Source organism: Microcaecilia unicolor, chromosome 11 (assembly GCF_901765095.1).
Source record: "Microcaecilia unicolor chromosome 11, aMicUni1.1, whole genome shotgun sequence".
In the NCBI taxonomy this organism is placed as follows: Eukaryota; Metazoa; Chordata; class Amphibia; order Gymnophiona; family Siphonopidae; genus Microcaecilia; species Microcaecilia unicolor.
This window is the reverse complement of record NC_044041.1, coordinates 83,301,197-83,323,737: the sequence shown is the minus strand read 5'-3', so window position 1 is coordinate 83,323,737 and position 22,541 is coordinate 83,301,197. Positions and strand designations below refer to the sequence as shown.

The window sequence follows — 22,541 nt, the reverse complement described above, 5'->3', positions numbered from 1 at the left end:
TTTGCAGGCTCAATGTGGCTTACAATACATCATGAGTGGTGGAAATATGTTAGAAAATAGACATTTAGTGTTATAGAAGGATCTTGGACAACATGATATTGAAAAAACATAATAGTAGTATAACAAGTATAGGCGACTACACCATTTAAAAATACAGACGAAAGAAACTGCTAACCGAGGTGTGCAAAAGGTGCAGGTTTCAAGCATTCTTATCCACAATTGCTCACTCCAAGGAACACCAAGTCAAGTAAACAGTGGGAACATAACAACCCCACCAATGAGCTCAGATATAGCCAAAAAGGAGCAGTAGTAACGAATAGAAAGCAAGAACCAAGAGCAAAATCTCAACTCCCCCCCAATCCACTCCAACCCATGCCTTCCACATCCTGGCCCTCCCCCAACACCCCTTCCCCATCCCAAATCAACAGAAATATGTCTCCCCTCCTAAAGGAAGGAAGGACAGTTATAATCACGTACATGCTAAAGGGATTCTCCCCCCAATATAGAAGGATAAGGTATAAAAGCAAAACAGCCTCTGACAGCCCATACTCACACTAAAAAAAAAAACGCCAGGCACCCCCCCCCCCAAACGTGATTTACATACTGTAACCCCCACAAGAAATGGCAGATACAGTATGCACAGAGAGAAGCCCCCATAGCCACCATCACCCACATGCTCATACAGATGACACCACAGTCAAACTATCCCAAGGCTTCCCAACATGCTCTCATTAAGACCCCTAGCATACCCCAAACACTCTCTGCAGTTTGACAGCAAGGCACCATAATACTCCTACTCAGGGAGGAGGATCCTTACAAAAGGCAGTAGGCCCACAGTCACCAGCGATCATAAAGTAAAGTCCACCATGATGTGACCTCAGGGTGTCAAAAAATTCAGGATACTGCCAAGGCGTTGAGTCAGTCTCGCCCCTTCTCATGGGAAAGGAAGGACTGCCATGGCCCCTCATGAAGAACACGCTGCGTTGTTGGTTATTGCAAAGTGAACTGTAGATTCTTGACCACCAACACAGAGCATACTCCCCAAAATGTGCTGCATCTCGCCGATAGCAAGGTGGAGTAGTCTTGGAAAATCTGTATGGGCTTGCCTTCAAAGTTAACATCCTTCTTGTGAGATTTATAGCGCCGCAGCACACTAGCTTTATGGGAGTAACAATGGAATTTCACAACCATGTCCCCAGTTTGGGCCGGTCCCATGTGGTGGGCCTGCAACAACCGAATCAGTGACCCATCTCCAGCCTGGGGGAAATGTGCAAGCAGCCAGGTCTCTAAAGTAGCCAGCAAGGTAGAATCAGGAAGGGATTCAGGGAAACCCACAAAGCAGAGGTTATCTCGGCATGCTTGATTCTCGAGGTCATCTATTTTCAGTTGCTGGGTGTCCACCAAGGCCTCCAAATGTGCCAAATCTGCCGTGTGAGCCTGGATTGTATTCTCTGTGTCAGAAACTCTACACTCTGGTTCAGTATGGTGGGTTAGCTCTGATGTCAGCTGGGTAATACCGGAGACATACCCCAAGAGTTGTGTAAAATGGGAATCCAGTGCCATGACTACTGCCGCCACAAGTTTATGTATAAGTGCTGCAGAGTTGCTAGGCAAAGAGATGGAAGACAGTGCCACCGTTTTATCGTCCATGCCATGGCCGTGGCTCTTATCTGCACATGGTAGTTTAGAGGTTGAGGACTTCACAGATCGTGTAATGCAACCGTCCATCAGGAAGGGAAGTCAGAATATCAGCAGTAGATCCAAAAATTAGGACTGCAATGATGAGTGGAAAAGGATTTGAGGGAGGGACCCCTGAGCTGCTCAACAACTACACGTCCCACATGACTCCCTCTGCAGAAGTACATTTAAGGAAAGTTCATATTGGAACTATGACTGAGGACCAGAAACAAGACTTCCTGAAGCAACACACAACATATTTGACCAAAAATTAAATAAACATCAATGTGGAAAAAAAGATAGAAACATATTAACACAACTACATTGCATCTATTAACAATATAATTAAACAGTGGTAGGGAAACAGTTTCTGCCATTACAACAATCCCACAGGAGCCTCTGCTAATGGATTTATTTATTTTATTTTTGTATTTATCTGAACTTTTATTAAACTGCCAAATCATCCTGGGATATAAACGCAGTTCACAACTTAAGCGATGTACATAATGGGGGGGGGGGGGGGGGGAGAGGATTTCATGAGGACTGCAAAGCTTCTGCCGAAATCCTTATACACCCATGTGTCTTTCCAGTCTGCAAGATGCCAGGCTACCTGCCCAGTATTTCAAGACTGATTCCTGTGTTCTAAGATGTATCAATCCTTTTCTACTGCACAACAGAGGTAGTGGAAGGGGTGGGTCATATGGGACCCTGGCTCTTCACAACATGGGGACAGGGACAAAATTTAGTTTATTTGGCCCATCCAAGAAACATGATGTTCAGCTGCCACTGCTGCACAAAACATCTGGAAAGAATTTAGAACATTTGAATTCTGTAAATAAACTTTAAACCATGTAATGGGTGGAATGGGAGGGTGAAACCACAGCAATTGCTGCTCATGTTGTGTGTGGTTGAGGGGGGATCCTTTTATTGCAGTGACACAAAAAAGATGCCATCCAGGTTTAAGGGTTTACATTGTGGCCCTCCAGGTTCAAGACTGGGCCATAAGACAAAATTCTAATATAATAATCCCAGTATGCAACATAAGACCCTCAAATATCACCAGTCCATATGAGAAAAGAATGAGATCTCTTGAAAATGAACAGTAGACCCAATAAATGAAATGGACAAGCAGCTGATATATTGTTCGTGTGAAATTGGTCGTTTTTGGCTTTGAAAATACATCACTAGCCTTGTGATTCTGGCAGTAACTAATGATGAACTGGTAATGTTGTAATGATGACAGAAAAAGTCCAATTGGTCCAGCCAGTCTACCAATTATTCTATCCACACAGTTAAATTACATTCTCGCTGCTTGATTTTTCCTTTTTGTCTTCCTCTTTTGCACTCTCTTCATAAAGGTGGTTAATAAATCCCAATAAATAAATAAATCCTGGGTACACAATGTCCCCATTTAGTTCCCTGTATCACCCACCTTTCCCATGTCTAAACATCAGCTGCCCAGTATTAAAGCAATTCAACTCCTGGTTAAATCACCTGTGGCCGCCTTCGCTTTGCTATTCAGAGGCACTTAACGGGACAGTGCACTGAATATCGCCACAGACCATCCCTGCACTGTCCCATTAATGCTGGGGAGGTTTATGGGCAGAGCCTGGGAGGAACAGGAACTTAATTGGCTGATGGCCATATTGAAATTGTTAACCAGTTAAGGAAGTGACTAAAGTTAAGACAGCAATAAAGCAGGTGCCTGGTTAACTTCCAGGTAAACAGCTTCTGGTCAGGGCTGTCGATAGGGGGAGCGGGGGGGGGGGAGGCAAAATTCCCCAGGCCCGGGCCTCCAAGTGGGGCCCGGCACCGGGGTCTCTCTCTCCTGCTTCTGACGGGACCCGGGTGATTGCGTCCCAACAGGAGCAGGAGAGAGAAAACTCTGGCGCCGGGCCCCCCTTGGAGGCTGGGGATGACCCGGGGGAGCAGACACAGCAGGCTGGTAGGGGGCCCTGCCAGCAGAAGAGATATTCCTCCAGCGCTGTTCTTCACAGTCTGCCACATTGCCTTCAGCGGCTGATTTTCCCTTCAGGTCTTGCATTCTCAGTTTTGAAACCGAGTACGTGCGACCTGAGAGAAAAAGCAGCTGCAGGGGCAGGCCACGCGGCAGAAAGAGCAGCACTGGAGGAAGACTCTTCTGCTGGTGGGGCCTTGGGATCCCTTCCAGCTAAGGTATTACAGTTGCGGTGGGGTGCGGTGGACAGGGGGCAGTGATAGCAACAATCCTTGGGGTGCATGGGGATACTGGTGGCAGCGACTGCGACAATCCTGGGGGCCCCGGCATCGGCGGCCCTGCCCCAGGCCCAGCTTAGTCTCTCGGCAGCTCTTCTGGGTGTTTGATTACCCCCCCCATCTCGATCCCCTGTCCTGATCCCCCTTCTCCCCAAAGATGTAAGTCAGATCTGAACCCCCAACCCCACCCCTCACCCCCATAGCCCCCCCTGGCTTATTTGGAAAGTCCTTGATGGTCAAGGGGGAGCTAGACAGGAACGATGCCCACTCACTCCTGCCCATTGTGGGTCCAGCCACAGAATGGTCACTACAACCCCTAGGGACATGGTACTCGTGGTACTTGTGTCATCTCCAGAGGGGGGAAGAGGGAGGCAGGATCAGAAGTAGGGGAGTATGGGAGAGGCAGAGACATCTGCACACACTCATGTAGGTCCCGGTTGATATTCAGCTGGGGCCCACATAAGCTCTGGTGGCCAGTGCAGTTGAAATTAGCCCCAGATTTTCAGTGTCGATGCCCAGACATAGCCCAGCACTGAATATCCAGGCCTAAGTCTGCCTGCCATGGTCAGCATTTAAAAACATCTCTGATTGCCGTGGGCTGAGTATTGACCAAAAGGCTTCTTAGACTCTTAGTTATTGCAGAATATGCAGCCTGCCAGACAGACCCAGTTCCTAGTTGATCCTTCCATTGTAGCCTGTCAGATAAACCCAACCATGTGGATGTCCATGCTTCACTATGATCTGCAAAATTTAATGTCAAATTCTTTGCTGTACATTCTGGCAGCGTCAAAGGCCATTGCTGAATCAGGCAAATAAAGCACTATGAATACTTACAGGTATAACGTTAGGTCATGTTTCCTGCTCTTTCTTCTTTTAGCAGATAAGGATCCTCCCTGCCCTCTATTACTGATTTAGCCATTACCATCCACCTCAGGAAGATGTTTCATGTTTCCATCACTCTTTCCATGAAAAATATCTTCTCACATTGCATTTCCCATCATAACCAATTACTCTAGAACAGGAATAGGAAACAAATCTACAAGGACTGCAAGCCAATCACATTTTCAAGATATTTGCAATAATATGCATGAGAACTATTTACTTACAAGGCAGGCGGGTCTGAAATTGCATCTCCTGAAACCCTGACCAGCATGCAGCAATTCTTATCTCTTGGGCCAGGTACTCAGCTTGTGCATTATTACAGGTGTTTGAATGTTTCTATCACACTGTATCTCCCCTGTCTCACATCTCCTGGAGGCTTGGAATACTAGTAACCCACTCAGCTGTAGTCATTGAACTGCAGTTGGGATTCTAAAATTTTTAGCATAAAAAAATCCAACAACCCCTCCGAAGGGACACCACCTTGTAGGGGTGGAGGGGCTTCCGTGTTTCAATGACTCAGAGGGCTATGCTGAAGGTTTACCCATATCAGACAGGCCTCTGAGGATAAACCAGACAAAGAGTGTCCCAAACTGGAGGATCCAAGATGGCGTCAAGGGAGGACGTATGTTAGTTGAGTTCCCGTTTTACACCAGAATACCTGAAGAAGTAGGCGCACTCCCCAGAGAATGAGGAGGAGAAAAGGCAAAGCCGTGGTGTTGTCCTCCTCGAACACGGCTGGGGTTCCCACCACTTCTAAGCCTACTTTGGAGAGATTCTGGGTCATAACGTCGGGGATATCGGTTCCTGCTTCGGGGAACAGCAAAGCTTTATTGCCAAATCTCAGTGGAGAGGGAGTGACTTTGAGTCCCCCTGCTGGCATGACCTCTCCAAGACCCGGAAACAGTAACGCTTCGCTATGGAGGTCAACAGTGGAAACGCCCGAAGTGGGTTAGGATTTTTATGCAACCCGAGGAGGTCCTGGCGCAGCATCGACTCCGGATAATAAACCAAATGGGGGATTGGACAGTGAGCTCTTACCCCCAAAGATATCTGAAGCGGTTTCTGTGGAGAAATTGGATCTGGTGAAGCCAATAATGTCACAATGGACATACTATGGGAAGTGCTGCAGAGTGTGAATAACTCTCTTCTTCAGATGTTTAAAATTTTTCAGGAATAAACATGTGAGTTAAAGAATTTATATTAATACTTATCTAACAAAGTGGAAGACCAAGATATAAAAATAGAGAGTTTGACTACGGAAATGGTTTCTCTACGAAAATCAGTTAATTTGGTAATGAAGGACAGCCATGTTTCTTGTAAAAATTGGAATTTCTGGAGAATCAATTAAGGAAAAATAACTTGAGAATGATAAATTTTCCTATAACATCCTATATATCAGCTACTGAACTGTTGATGAAATATTTCTCTGATATTTTGCAAATACCTTCTGATAGCCACCCTCTGGTGTCTAAAGTTATTTATATTTTCCTTAAAAAAATTTTTATCAGAGAAAAGAGATGTGAACTTAACTGACATTTTGGAAAATTCAGAAATTACAGATAGAGTTATATTAGTGACTTTCGCCTTTGATTTAGATAGGAACAATGTTCTGAAATTGTATTTCCGACACATGGCTGATAGTTTTTTGGGTTCAAAGATGAATATATTTCCTGACATATCAAGGGAATCGCAGACTAGGAGGCGTCAATTCTTGGCTTTTAAACCAGGAATCATTGCCCTAGGTGGGACCTTCCTAGTGCGATTCCCTTGTGTTTTATTTCCGTATTACTTATTTGTTGAAACTAAGAAATTACAAGAGTTTGTGGAGTTGAAAGAACAGATGAAGAACCCTCTGCAGCAACTTCCTTTAGTTACCACTGTACCGGCTGCAATTACCGATTAACCTTCCTCCCTCAGAAAATGTGAATTGTAAGATTAACCATTTTGAGTTTTTCTTATTTTCTTTGAGATTGTTTTCCTGATCTTGGATCTCCCAATTGTGGACAATTATATAATACTAGTAAAAAAGCCCCGTTTCTGATGCAAATGAAACAGGGGCTAGCAAGGTTTTCTTCTGTGTGCATGTGGGAGTGTGTGTGTTCCTGCCCTCTCTTCCCTCCCCACTCTGAGTCCTTCATTGTTACAGAGAGAGCGGTTTGATTTCCTGCTTTGCTGTTTTCCTTCACTGTTTGTGTTAGAGAGAGAGCGAGGGCGGGGCAGACACTCATGGGGAAACCGGATATCTCTCCCCCTTCACACTTCCGGTTGGAGGCTTCATAGAACGTTGGTGTTGCCTTTTATATAGAGAGATATATTGATGAGAGAAAATGTTTTCTTGTTCCTTTATATTAATTTCTATTTTTCCTTACATTTATGTGATAAATGTGAATGTAATTAAGTAAAATGATAAATAAATTTTAAAAAATCCAACAAAAATATCAGAATGTTCCCAGCAGAGTCTTGAAAGCCCATGGAGGGGCATGTGTTTGCTGTCTGCCTTCATGCCCTGTCTCATCCATATGTGTGCCAACGCTCTTTGTTCTTTTTTTCTTCCATTTACTCTCTCATATTCCTTCCCTTAGTTTTTAATCGTCTCGTTCTGTATTTTACTCTCAGCTCAGGATGGAAACTCCTGATGAGTGATGGAAAAGATGGTGACATTTCGCTTGTGTATGTGCAGAAAGATACAGTGAAAAGGTTATCGGGTCGGATATCTGTGGCATGACCAATCTGCCCTTTTCTAGAAGATAAACTCACTATGCCCCAATCTCTGAGTTTCTGGCTCTCAGTTCAGCAGGATTAGGTTCTTCTGAGTCAGATTATTTCCATGGCAACCACTAGAGAGCAATGGAAGGTCCAGGATTAGGGTGAGAGAAGTTCCCGTTGATAGGACGCATGAGCAGCTTTACAGAGGAGTGTTTGTTTGGGGTGGGCTGGGGGGGGGGGGCTAACTCTGTTTCTGCAGACCAGGCTAAAGTGACCAGACAACTTCATGCTTTAAAGGACAGGTTGAGCCCACATAGCTGCTAATTTACCCAGTTCCAGTGGAGACATTTTAGGCCAGCCCTGGATTTCTGACAACTGTATCTTGATGCACTACAGGACTGGCTGCACTGATTTCACTGGGTAGAGCCATGAACTACAAATACCACACTACTTTGGGAAAAACCAGGCCTGGCCAAACAGCCTCCATCCTATAATTGGATAAATCAGTGCTGCTGATGCATTTGGGGTGCAAAACCCCAACACAGCTATATACGACAGGAGGAGAGAAACTGATGTTCATGGACCCGGAGAGGATCTCAAGGTAGTGAAACAAAGTGAGAAGGTGTATTGCTTCAGTATTGCAGCCTGCTCACTTGATCACCACAGACTGCTCAAAGACTAAAATACTACAGATTCTTTTAGATTCGTATTGGGTAAATGAAACTCTTTATTTGCAATTTAATTGGAGAGTGTATAAGTCATTATTGTTACTGCATCATCACTGGTCAGGGATTACATCATTCAGGTCCTTATCTCATCAGCTGGGGGGCCCGTTGCAGCGAAAGCCCAAAGTCTCCAGACCAGGAACAAGTCTTTTCTGCACGATGCGTCCAATTAGAAAAGGTTCAAAGAAGAGCGACTAAAATCATAAAGGGGATAGAATTCCTCTTGCATGAGTAAAGGCTAGAGAAGTTAGGGTTCTTCAGCTTGGAAAAGAAACAACTGAGTAGAGTTATGATTGAGGTCTACAAAATCCTGAGTGGTGTAGAATGGATAAAAGTGAATCGATTTTTTTTACTCTTTCAAAAAGTACAAAGACTAGGGGACACTCAATTAGGTCACATGGAAATATTTTTAAAACGAAATGAACAGTTAAGCTCTGGAACTCGTGTAAATGTAGCTACGGGCATTTGCACCATGTTTTTGTTGGTGCAAATGGCGGTGCCTACATTTACGCATGACCTCTCCACTTAAGCATTATTCTATAAACCATGGCAAACTTTAGACATGGCTTATAGAATACTGCTTAAGTGGGGGTTTTTTGCACCACTTTTTTAGGCACTATATATTTAATAAATCCCATAATGGCCATTCCTCTTAGAGTAGCAAGCAGGTCCCTGGAGTAGCCTAATGGTTGGTGAAGTGGACTGTAGAGAAGGGGACCCAGGTCCATATCCCACTCTACCTGGTACACTTCTGTTGGAAAGTGTGAGCCTTCAAAAAAACACAAAATACTTACTATACCTACATATAGGTGACACCTGAAGGCTTAATGGCTATTGTAGTGGTATAAAGTTGTGTACAGTACATTGTTTTGCTATTCCTGGAGGCATAGGCAGTCAGTGACCCAGCTGTTTGGGGAGCCTGAAGGGAGCAGGGTCAGGGGTGGGGCTTACATCCATAACTTCTACAGAGTACATCCAAAACGTAATTTTTATTTTCTCATTTCCATCTTCCAAAATTCCAGACAGCAGATGTACAGAGCAGGACCCAAAGCAGTCCAAAACAAGTAAAATCAGAAACGGCATAGTTTACACCTCATTGCTTAACCAACCTTAGGCTTCACCTTTAGGTTTAAAAAGCAAAACCACTTGCATGTAAGGACTATATAAATGAATTAAAGCAAAGTTTAAAGCAAGTGCCCTTAATACGTAATACTTGATAACAATAATGAAACAGTGATGGAATATTCACATTGTTGCCAACAGATTTATTTTCCATTGAACATAATTAACTTTGTATGATCTTGGCAGCTAATAGTGTGCTGAACTGGACAATGTTGGGACATCTAGACTGACTTGACAGAACTTCTGTATGAAGGAAGCCCTTCCCTCATTTTTCAATACCTCTCTGTGAAATACTAGTAATAAAAAAGGCAAGTGAATTTTTATAATATACCACTGCAATCCACAAAACAAAAGGAACAAGTTCCCACATGCCATCTTTTTCTTTTGATGTAGGCACAGGAAAAAAGATGTTAAATGCTCCTTCAACCTAATTAATACTTGTTTAAAATTATACTTATAAATAGTAAGTCTGATTGTTAAGCACCTGATTCTCATAACATGATGTCTGTTTTGGAGGCCCTTTACTAAGTGAAAACATCTCTGCACGAATATTGGGAGTCCCTATAACTAGCACCTCCAAATGACACAATTAATTAAAATTTAGAACAAATTAGGTACTCTAACCAATGAAACCAAGACTTCCTCTATGTACATCCGTATGCTGCTCAAGCTGGCATGTTAAAAAATATGTGAGATCAAGTAAAAAGGCTAGCAACAATAAAGAATGACAACGTGGATGGAGCAGCTCATAGATTTGCTTGCTTTGTTTTGGGTGAATTGGGATGACGGCTGCGTGGAGGAGAGGGAAAAGGAAACTAACCTAATTGGTTTCAACATTTTGATGTAATTCCAGCTCCTGTTATCTAACCTCTGCTCTCTCTCCCTTAGTCCTGCTCCTTGCTCCTTCCTTCCTCCTGGTTCCAGTCTCTCCCTCTGTCCCGCTCCTTCCCGCCCCCTTCCCCAAAGAAGCAGTCGGACTCAGACATTTGCCTTCTTTTCTTAGATGTGGATTAGTCTGCAGCATACAGTGCTGCCGGTAGCAGTCCCCATCCTAGTGATTACAGTAGTCCTGCCTCGGGATTCAGACTTCTTCCTGTGACACCTCCCACTCTTGCGGAAGCAGGAAGTCGTGGCAGAGGAGGCGGGACGCATCACAGGGGAAAGGTCAAGTAGTTCCCAAGGCAGGCCTGCAGTAATTGCTAGGGTGGAGACCACTACCGGTAGCAGTGAGAGAGTCGGGGGAGGGGGAATGGGAGTCACAAGTACTCTTGGCTATCATCTCAGCAGGTGGTTGTGTACTGCATTGGGAAGTCCTGCGGCCACAGTTCTAATGGACTCTTCTGCAGCATGCTGCCCCAGTTACCTTTGGGGAGGTTTTTTGGGTCGGCTTAAGCCTCTCCAAGCCTCTTATACCAGGCACCTATGCCTGGAGGGCTTAACATACAATATAAGGGGGCTATGGTGAGATGTGTACCTGGGACCTTGTGTGTGAAGTCCACTGCAGTGCCCCCTAGGGTGCCCACTGCTCTGCTGAGATGTTTTGTGGCTAGTCTACTAAGAATCCTGGCCTCCAGACATCCCAATGGCTTATTTTGGTATGTTTTTTCCTAGGACTTTTTTTTTTCTGAAAATGGTACCAAAAGATAGAAGCACTGAGCACAAAACATCTAGAAAACAGCGATTTCCGAAACAAAAAGATAGCCATTTTTCTGGTTCAAAAATCACTATGTTCACCACTCAATTTTTGGATCTTTTCAGCAAAACATCCTAAATTGGACTTAGACATCATATTGAAAATACACCTCCGCATTTCCTGTCATTCCTTTTCTTGCTCTGCTAACCTCTCCCCTCTCCCTTAAAGTCTCTCTCTCCCTCCCTCTCTCTCTTCTGTCCTTTATTTCTCAGCCTGCTGCTTTGAGATTGTCAATGATCCTGTGCTACCTTGAAGAAGTTAAGAGAAATACACTTTCTCTCTTTCCCTGTCTTCTTATCTTTCTGCTCCTCGTTCTCATGCTCTTCCTTTCTATCTCCATTACAATCTCTCTCATTTTGGAATTCAGAACAGCCTCTCAAAGCTCTATCTCTGTCTGAATCTCATGCTTTTGCTGCCCTTCTGCCTTCTCTTTTGGTTTCTTTGGCTGGCTTGGCCCTGTTTAGAGATTCTTGTCTGTGCACAGGGACCCAGGAGCCGGATGAGGCCAAGGCTATGGGTCAGATTGTGTCTGTGATGAGTGACAGCCGTATTAAGGAATATGAGGATGCCAGATTGCAGCTTGCTCCCTTGGTTTGCTTCCTCAGCTCTCACAGTGCAGTTGCAGATGATGAGTCTGTTGGGACTCATTTACTATTTAATAACGCTATGATGACTTTCCCCCCCTTTCATTTTCACTTTGTGTCCTGGAGGTTAATTGTCGGAGATGGAAATTTCTCTGTAGTGCCCCAGTTTTGCCTTCTGAATGGAAAGGTGAAAAAGGGAGAAAAGATCCAGCAGGAGGGAGATTCATGAAACCGATTATGAATGCTGCTTCCATCTGTCACCACAGCAGGTCAAACTTCTACAATAGTCAGGAAAAGGAACAAGAATGTCTGAAAAGTAGATAAATGAACCTTACACCTGTCCTGCAGAGAGCTAGCGCCCTGAGAAATTCAAGAAGGCTTGAAATGATCTAACAAGGTGTGTGTGGGGTGGGGGGGGGGGGGGGGGGAAGAGATAGATACTGCTATGTATGGGAATTTCTATGCTTATCTATCAAAAGTGAAGGAATCACAACAACTGGGCAGACGGGATGGGCCAAGCTGGTCCTTCTTCTGCCCTTGGTTACTATGTAGCTTTTTTAACTGAGACCTGGGATGGGGAGTTCAGTTAGACTTCATTCAGCTATCAGTTGTTTCTTGTCCCGTGTCCTTTTTAAACCTTGTAGGTGTAACCTAAATTTTATCAGCAGCATATACCTGATACAGTAATTTCAGTCTAGTAAAGAAATTTGTACACCTTGTACATTTCTTTTTTTTCCCACTCTTTCATAAGTTCAAGTTCAATTCAAGTTTAATGAATGTAATATACCACCTCTTTTTTAATAGACCAATATTGCGCCTTCCTATACCTTCCACTGCATGCCTTCACGAAGCCTGTCTGTATCATCTAGTTAAAGTTCCCACATCATAGTTAGGATAAGAGTAAACCCATAAAAAATGCAGGTTTTAATCCTACCTCTGCTAGTCATTCTATGAACTTGAAGGGCTCCTGGGACCTCTCTGAGTTCAGAATTAACATTGGAATGCACTAGTCTGTCCCCCTTCCACCTTGCCTCATGCTATTTAAATAAAACCCTACCAGTTATCTGAATGTATTCCTGATCTCTTAGCAATCAGAAATATCCACTGTGTATGGACCAGCTCAGCCACCATTTGTAGACTCAAACGTTATCTAATGCCCTCTACAGGAAAGGGCAGTTATTTTGCTTTCATAAACCAGCAAAAAGTTAATCCAATCCAGAAGAGTTTAAAAAAATCATTTGTTGTGCCAGGGACTGTGTAGCCCAGGATCCGTTGACATCTGGAGGGAAGTTATTATCTATCTGGAGGGACTGACCTCTTTCATAGGATGTACTAACTTTTGCAGGAGATTAAAAATACAGACCTTGCCAATTGACTTATAATCTTTATACTGAAACATCAGTTCTGGTTCTTCCTTAACCCAAGGCTGTGCTCATTGGGGTCCCAAGGTTTGCCAAACTGCTCCATCCTAGAACTGGTGCATGTAATGAGGGACACTGCTGATGCCCATGGACAATAGGGCAAAGGAGTCCACCTCTGCTCTTGTGGTATCACTCACCTGGATTTTTAAGGCATCCACACACTATGGCCTGTGGGCTGGATGCAGCCTGTGGGGCTCATTTTTCCTGTCTGTGACACTTTTCCTGCCTGCTGTTGAATTCAGCTCATGCAGAATGTTTTTATGTCTTGCCCTCTCAGTAATATGAAACATCTTATGTGGTTTTTCTCTTGAAATGTTTGGGGAACCTGGGTTTATGACAAATTCTACTCAAAGTTAGCCCAGCGAATGTATTGACCACAGATAGGACAAAAAAAAAACAAATATGTGTAGTTTTTCTGCATTTGGTTTATTTATTTTAAGTTCATTCTAGAATATGTATTAACCTTTTATGATTTACACATTTTTAAGATTTTAATATTTTTATAATTATATTTCATTTATTTGAATGTTTCCAGAGCCCTGATGCAGGCAACTTGCTGAAACATTGTCTGTGTCAGATCTTTCAATCAATAAACTCCATTTCCTTTTTCAAATTTGGATCAGCGTTGCTGTTTTTCTTGCCCTATGTGTGGCCAATAAAATTGCTGTGCTGGCTTTCTGTCTGTGTTTTTCAATTTCCTCTGTTTTGGTATCTATCTATCTATTTATCTCTCTATATAGCTAAACTATAGCTATATAGATATAGATATACACACACATATATAGATATAGATATATATATATACACACACAGACACATATATATTCTACTCAATGTTGACATCGCCAGGATATGCCAGCCTAACACACCAAATGTTTCACGTTTCCAATTATAATATTTTTTATTTTGAAGATAAAAACTTAAACATACAAAACCAATATAAGAACAAGAATCCAAAGTGCATAGTCATTCATAATAAGTAGTAACACATAACAAGAGATGTGAACCGAGCCAAGGGAGGGAAGTACATAGGAAAGCAGTTATCCAGGAACAATTAGCTATACAATTCATTTTGTGCCGTTGAAAAATTCACTAATGTAAAAGAGTCCCTCTGTGGGCCCTAAGGAGGTACATGTGACTGCCAAGCATCTAGAAAACAGGAAACATTCAGTTCCATTGTTACACAGAGAGGCAATTAAAGCACCCCGGGCAATCAAATTATACAGAAGGTTTTGGGCTATTTATTTTGCCCTGATCACAACCAGTGCATGAAGCATGCCCTGAGCAATACAGTATATCAACACTCCCAGTAGAGCAGTCATGTTCCTAAGGGCAGCACCCATCACCTGGGGTTCAGCAGTGGGATATCTCCAGTAGTTGGGACTGAGCTGGTAGACACACCCTGATGCTAGACCCAGTGAAAAAAGCAGAGCCCACCTCCTACATGACTAATCCTGTGAGCACAACTGTACTGTCTAACCCTCCCCTGACCTGGTATGCACTGTCCTTAATGTGGGTGTCGAGTTTCCTTCTGTAATAACCCCTGTTCTGCTTACAGCCTTAGTTCTGATAAACTACTTCTCCCGTTTTCTGATGATGGCTGTATATAGCCCTGGTCATTATGGAGAACTGTTGACCACCAAAAGACATTGCAGACAACTAGAAAGAAAGTGGATTAAAGAGAGCACAACAGAAAACAAAGATATATGGAGACAAACAATAAAGTATTACAAGCACATCATCAAACAAGCAAAACCGAAGTTCTACAACACATACATAGGATCAGGCTGCCCCAACATCAAGAAACTTTACAACCTAATAAACAACCTCCTCAACACTCAAGCCGTGGTAGCCACAAACGATGACCACCCCCCCCCCCCCCCCAAAGCCGTGGACCTAGCCAAATATTTTGAACCGAAAGTGACCAAAATTAGATCAGGCCTTCTAATGACCATTCATCTGCTAGAGAGCTATCTAGTCTACAGGACGCCACAAAGTGAGGCTGCTCGAGATGACAGAACTTGGACCTCCTTCACAATACTATCAACCTCTGAAGTCCAAACCTCTCTCAGAAAGTATAAGAAATCTCACTGCATACTGGATGCTTTCCCCACCCCGCTCATGAGAGATGCACCTAACTAGTTCCTACTCATTATGAGAAGGTCATTTCCTGGAGACCAAGGAAAACAAAATGCTTACTCCAATCCTAAAAAACAACTCAGCCAGAGGACAACGTAACTAATTACGGACCGGTGGAGTCAATCTCACTCCTAGTCAAAGTCATAGAAGGGATAGTCACCAAACAAACAATGGACTACCTATCTCATCACTTATTCTCCACTCCTCCCAGTCAGGTTTCAGTCCACAACACAGCACAGAATCTGTTCTATCACTGGTCAATAACATCAAAGCCGAGGCAAGTGAAGGAAAGAAAGAAAGTACTGATACTCCAGGTCGACATGTTAAGTGCTTTTGATGTAGTTGACCATGATACACTCCTCAAACTACTGGACTACATCGGCCTTGGAGGCCCTGTACTCAGATGGTTCACCAGTTTCCTCAAACACAGATCGTACCAAGCCAAATCAGCACATAACATCTCAACCCCCTGGATCCTAGGCTGTGGTGTACCACAAAGTTTTCCACTGTCCCCAACTCTATTCAATATCATGATGGCACCACTTGGCAGCAAACTATAAGCATTAGCACTGAAATCACACATCTATGTGACAATATACATACCTTTCTTGGGTGACCTGATATCACAGACAGGATCCAGATTCTACCTTCAGGTTAAAGCTAAACAGAGAGAAAACCAAGTTCTTAGTTGTATCTAGCACCTTCCGTCCTACCCCCTACCACACTTTTACAATTGACCAAACAAGCTTCCCACTAGAAAGCAATCTTAAAATCCGGGGAGTCACTCTAGTCTAGACCAAAACCTGACACTTGAAGACCAAATAACCTCGGTCACAAAGAAAGACTTCAGAACACTCTGGAAGCAGAGAAGAATCAAAAACCTCTTCCTGATCACAACCTTTCGCCTCCTAGTTCAAACTCTGATATTGACCCAACAGGACTACTGTAGGTTTATACACAGGTTGCAAAGATTTGAGGCTGAAAAAACTACAAACTATCCAAAACACGGCTGCCGGCTTGAAATTCAGGTCTCCCTACTATCAAAGAGCCTCTCTCCTACTGCAAACACTCCATTTGTTCCCCATAAAGGCCACAATAAGCTTCAAGATCTGAACACTTGTCTTTACAATCCTCCAGAGACTAATCCCCCCACCTACATGATCATATTGATCAATCTCCCACTCAGAAATGCCCTGATGGACACTCAATACTACCTTTTATTCCACTTCCTAAACTGTAAAGAAGTAATATATAAATCTCTTCACGACACAAGGTTCTCCTACCTTGCAACCCAGGCCTGGAACACCCTCTCCACAAACATCAGAAGAATAACAGACTACCTTACATTTTGCAAAATGCTAAAATCATACCTCTTCACAAAATTTCTTACCGACACAGGGTAAGCCTCTGAAGACGGAGCACACAACTCGACGGCTCCTGCCCACTCTTTGACTGTCTCAACACCTCCCTGTTTACTAGATCCTGAATCTTGCCCTCCATAATAACATGCAGCTACTCTAGTATTCAGTATGATCTCTATTACACCATGGACTCTTTGACTATAATAGCTCTTAATATTTGCTGTTAACCTGTTGACTGTAGCCTCTCTCTTACAATGCAACTGCTACATAATAGATTTGTTGTCATAATAAGTTCCCTGTTACTCTGGAACCCTGATGATTACAGTTTTCAATTTGATTCAGTATCTTAGTAAGTCCTTTGTTACGTTGCAAACCTGTTGATTGCAGTTCCTTACTATAATGTAAACCATGTTAACTGATTCTGTTACACTGTAAGCCACATAGAACCAAACTTGATTTGGATAATATGGGATATAAGACTAAATAAATGGAAATGATCCTTCCTATCCTGGATAGTTCTCTTAAGCTGTATACAGCTTTGATCTGATGGAGAAATCTCATACTGTGAATACATAACCCTAGTCCTGGTAAAGAGAGGCGCACTGGTGTTTAACTCAGAAGGGGATGTCTTAGGCTCACCTGGCTGACAGCTGTAGCATGTGACTGCCCCAAGAACATCCTTCCAGCTCATAGCCCCAACCCACCCCAGAAGCATAGATTTTCACTTTTCTCTTACTGTTTTTCTGTTTATATGATGATCTTTCATCAAACTGCCTGAAAAATCTAGTTGTATTGCGCTCAGGACTAGCCAACAGTCACCTTTTCAAGACTATTCTTCAGTCTCCATTGGCTTCAAATACTGTTTGTCAAGTATGGACTGTTATTGTACATGAAGTGGTACAAGAGGGGTCTCCCACACATCACCACCTAGGGGGCTGCAGTCCACTGAAATCTAGCCTGCAGGAAGAGATTACAAAGGGCGTCCCCAGATCCATAACTGTCACTGCCCACATACTGGCACGCCACAGACGATAACACGGGTCACGCACAGAGCTGCAGCACATGTCCTCACTCAGCCTCTCACACAACATAGGGAAAGCTTCCCAAGGGTCACAGTTCACCCCCTTGATCCAGGATCACCTGGTTGGAATCTGTCCAGCTCACAGATGCCATGGCATGGCCAGCAATGGGGTCATCATGATTGACCCTTTCCAGGTCTGATGGATTATCTGCTGTGTGCTCATGTGTTCTATTGCTCAGAGTCTCATTTGGCGTGGCTCTTGAGGAAATGGGACTCGCCAGGTACTTCCTAAGGGTTCCAACCTTGTTGTTTGGCCCCTCCCCAGAGTATTCAGTCAACAGTGGATCCTTTTGAATCTCCTCTTTTTCATTTCCCAGGGTATGGAAGACTCTGGAGGAGGCAACATCATGGAGAGATCTGGAAAAAACTATAGGCAGTGAAGAGGTTAGAAAGGGTATGTAATGGAGGAGCAAGAAAAGAAGAAATAAATGGAGATTCTCACAGACCAAAGTGCTGGTTTCATCGTAATTACAACATTTATTGCCATTGTGACATAGCAACATAGTACATAACAACAGATAAAGATCAAAATAGCCCATTTGATCTGCCCAGCAATATGATTTGGGTTGTAACTGCCACTTTTTGGAGGTTACCCTCCTCCCCCATCTCCCACCATACCATGTTTAGGGTTGTCAAGGGATTTAATCTGTAAATCCAGTTGCCCATTACTCATAGTTTGAGTATTTCACTTTCTCACAATGTCTTAACATTTCATCACTCTTCCCCCTGCCAAGGAAAACTCCTTTTTATCTCTCAGAGACGAGAAATGACCACTGTCAAGAACCCAGTGCTAATGAATACAGAAGAAACAGCAGTTCATCAGTTGGGCTATGACAGTTGACAGCTCTGTCACTCTTGACAAAGGACTGTTGCATGCTCTACTTGTCATTTTAAATTTTGTTTGTGCAGATTCAAGTCACGGTTTTCCAAGCTTACTACAGGTGTCTTCTGATGTACATCTGAGGAAAGGGGGAGTAGGAGGAGTAGGCTTCTGATGTACAGCCAATTGTTAGATCACTGGAGACAGCCTTTGAAAGCCTAATCTGTTCCCTCCTCACACCCTACCCATCAGTTGCCTACCCCATTTCTAACTTTCTTATGAAGCTTTTGGGAGGGGGGGACACGGTTTCAGTTTCTCACACATCTGCCCAGTTGGGTAAAATAGTCTTTATCTTTAATTAAACTCTATTACCTTATAGATTTTCAACCTTATCCCTGTCTCTCTCCAAACACTTCTGTGTGTGGTCTGTCTCCACTAGACTGCAAGTTGCATTGAGCAGGGACTGTCTCTTGAGTGCATCTGTAGAGTGCTTCATATACCTCATAATATCACAACAATTTAACACTAACAGAAGTGACGTACCTCAACTAACCCCCAGAGCTAAAACGTCTACCCCTTGTCCTCAGGCAAAGGGTCAGGGAAAAGGGCTTGAAGGGAATGAGTGCTGGAGGCAAGTAGAGCTGTGACATTTATATTTCTGAATTTATTAGAAAGCTGCCTTTTCATCTCTTTGATTTAGACAGGGCACAAAGGGTAGCTGCAAAATCTGACAATGATAGAGATGCCATTCAAGTCCTTGAATAATAATACAAGTCCTGGAGCAAAGGGGCTGCCAAACCAGAGCGCCAGCCCCTCATCATGTCTCTGGAGCCTTTTATATAGATCATGTGACATTGCGGGTCACTGCTAAGGGGTGAAAAAGTCACCCTGCTCCTTCTGACGGACAGACCCATGTGCATTATTTTACACATGACAGGCAGAGCACAGCTGGCATACTTATGAAAAGATGACGAGTGCTCAAAGCTTTTCAGATTTTGGGAAATCATGGCAGAAAAGCAACTGGAGTACTTCGCTCTTCCAATACCAAATTACTGGTAATCCTTTCTTTTTTTTTTTTTTAAGCATTTATTTATAATTTTAACATTTTGAAACACAATACATATCTATATTTTGATTCTGTAGATACATGTCTTCACGTAGTAGCATAATACTTTCAAACATTATCTAACAACTTCAGCTAAACAATTATACCCCTCTATTTAGGTTAACTATATTCCCCTCCTCTTAAGCCTTCCCACCCCCTATATAATTGTGTGTGTAACAGGTTTTATAGTGCAGAGGTTGCTTTCCATTTAATATACGGGTCCCAGATTTTGTGGTAATGTATAATCCGACCGTTCCTCATAGCAGTAAGTTTTGACATCAGTTGTATTCTATCTAATTTTTCCCGGACTATGTGTATCCCCGGAATCATGGGCTTCTTCCAGGCTGAGGCAATGATGAGTTTGCCTGCCACAAATAGCTGAGTGGCAAAGCTATGAGTGATTTTTTTAATCCCTGTGGGTTTAAAGTGAAGCAGACAGCTCTCCACCTTCATGGGATAAGTCTGGCTCGTCACTTCACATAGGAAGCCTATCACCTCCATCCAAAACTTTTGAGCGTGGCTACAGGCCCACCACACGTGAAACATATCCCCTTTTATCTCACATTGCCTCCAACAGTTGCCAGTGCCCTTTTTATACATTGTAGCTAATCGATGGGGAGTGTAGTACCACCAATATAGCATCTTGTGCCCGTTTTCTATCAGGGTACTTGAGACTGATACCCTTAATAGTGACCGAAAGGCCTGTGCCCATTGAGAGGGGTCATAGGTGGAACCCATTACTATTTCCCACTTTGTAGTGTAGTGTTCTATTGGGTTCTCCCTAGATAAGAGGGCCCCATAAATTCTAGTTATCCCCCCTTTACTACCCCCTTTTGTCAGACTTTTCTCCAATATTGTCTCTGTCAGACTAAGCTCTTCTGCCACTCTCCTCTTTATAAAGTCACGAACTTGGTAAAATTGGAAAGCTTGCAGGGGGGAAAGTCCATGTTCTCGGCATAATTCTGTGTATGAGGTCGCTACCCCTTGTTCCCACATTTGTCCCAGTTCACACAAGCCTCGCTCTTCCCATTCTAGGTATGCCCCGTCTAATTGACCCGGCCCAAACTGCGGAGCAAATCTGAGAAACATGTGCGTAAAGTATGTCCTTTCTGGGAAATGCTGTTTCCGTATCTGTCTCCAGGTCATAAGAGGCCACCGTAGCACGGGGGGGCTTCTCTTAATTACTTCATCTAATTGTTGTGTCGGTAGCCATGGGACCACTCTCAAGGGTATGGGGTCTACCCATCTTTGTTCCATTTTAATGCCTATCTTTACCGGGTTCTGCTGCCACGCAGCTATTATTTTTAAATGCGCCGCCTGATAATAGGTCTTAAAAGATGGGACCCCCATCCCGCCCCGCTTACGTGGTTGATATAGCACCTCTCTTCGCACTCTCGGGGGTTTTTTTTTCCAAATGAACGCAAATGCCTTTCTCTGCAAATTCCTCAGAAAGCCCTTTGGGAGATTAATTGGTAGCGCCATAAAAAGATATAAAAGTTTGGGGAGAACTATCATTTTTATTGCACTGATTCTTCCCATCCATGACAGAGTCAAGCCCTCCCATCGCTCCATTTCCACAAAAAGGTCTCGCACTTTGTCTGGGAAGTTGTATTTGAAAATTTCTTCTATTTTACGTGGAATATTGATCCCTAAGTAGCGAATGTATTTGGTCGCCCACCTGTAGTGAAATTGCTGTTGGAGCCGTGTCAACTGTACATCAGGGATCCCCACGTCTAATGCTTCAGATTTGTCAAAGTTGATTTTAAACCCTGATACTTCCCCATATTTTTGTATAACTTCATTTATTTTTGGGAAGGAGACCAGGGGCTCCACCAACGTGAGCAATATATCATCAGCGAACATAAGAACTTTAGTCTCTATTCCTCCCCATCTTGGGCCTCTGATCTCTCTCTGGGTTCTAATTTGAATAGCCAGTGGTTCCATTACTAGAGCGAATAAAAGCGGGGATAGCGCACAGCCCTGTCTGGTGCCCCTGTTCAGCTGGAACGCTTGAGAAAGATGGCCATTAACCTGCACAGCCGCTTTTGGGGATTTGTATATTGTATGTAACCAGGACCCAAACCGCCCTCCAATGCCTATTTGCCTTAATACTTCAAATAAAAAGGGCCAGCTCACCCTGTCAAACGCTTTTTCGGCATCCAGAGATAAGATGCACAGGGTGGTATTATGAATTTGTGCATTCTGGACCATAAAAATGGCTCTCCTGACATTGTCAAAAGTTTGCCGACCTTCCACAAACCCTGCCTGATCTTCATGGACTAAGTTCGGGAGATATTTTTGTAATCTAGTGGCCAGGATTTTAGTAAATATTTTGTAGTCCACACCCAATAGGGATATGGGCCTGTATGACCCACATTTCTGCGGGTCCTTGCCTGCTTTGGGGATCACAGTTATAGTAGCAAGATCCCAAGTTGGCGGCAACCCCGTGGTCGTATCTATGGAGTTGAAGACTCTCACCAAAATGGGGGCCAGCAACCCTCCGAAGATTTTATAAAATCGGTTTGTATATCCATCAGGGCCCGGCGCCTTGTGGGGAGCCAGTGTTTTAATGGTGGACTTGACCTCCTCTAACGTGATGGGCTTCGATAATATTTGCTGAGCCTCCTCAGATAATTGAGGGAGCTCAATTCCCGCCAGAAACTCCTCTATATTTTCCTGATCTGGGGCCGTCTCTGGGGTATATAGTTGTTGATAAAAGGATCTAAATATGGACTTTATTGACTCCAGATCTGTATGGAGCTCACCTTGTTCATCTTTTAAGCTTCCTACTCCATTCCTAACAGCTCTTTGTTTTAATTTATATGCTAATAACCGACTGGGCTTATTGTCAAATTCAAAATGTGTTTGACCCACTCTTTGTAATTGTATAGTCAAGTCTGCCAATTCCAAGTCTAGGATCTGGTGTCTTATCTCCTGTGCCCGTCTCAGCAATGTTGAACTGGGTTGCGTATCCCCTTGTTGCATCTCCC

At 43.5% G+C, this 22,541-nt stretch overlaps 1 protein-coding gene across 4 annotated transcripts in view; it reads right to left on the bottom strand.

Moving 5' to 3' along the window:
- Positions 1 to 14,569: 14,569 nt before the first annotated feature.
- CREB3L3 (cAMP responsive element binding protein 3 like 3) overlaps positions 14,570 to 22,541 on the bottom strand; it is a 35,931-nt gene continuing 27,959 nt past the window's right edge. For all 4 annotated transcript variants that reach the window (XM_030218541.1, XM_030218542.1, XM_030218543.1 and 1 more), the window contains exon 10: positions 14,570 to 17,993. In XM_030218541.1, coding sequence (XP_030074401.1) covers positions 17,656 to 17,993 — 338 coding nt within the window. In that variant the 3' untranslated portion in view covers positions 14,570 to 17,655. The remainder of the gene's footprint in view (positions 17,994 to 22,541) is intronic.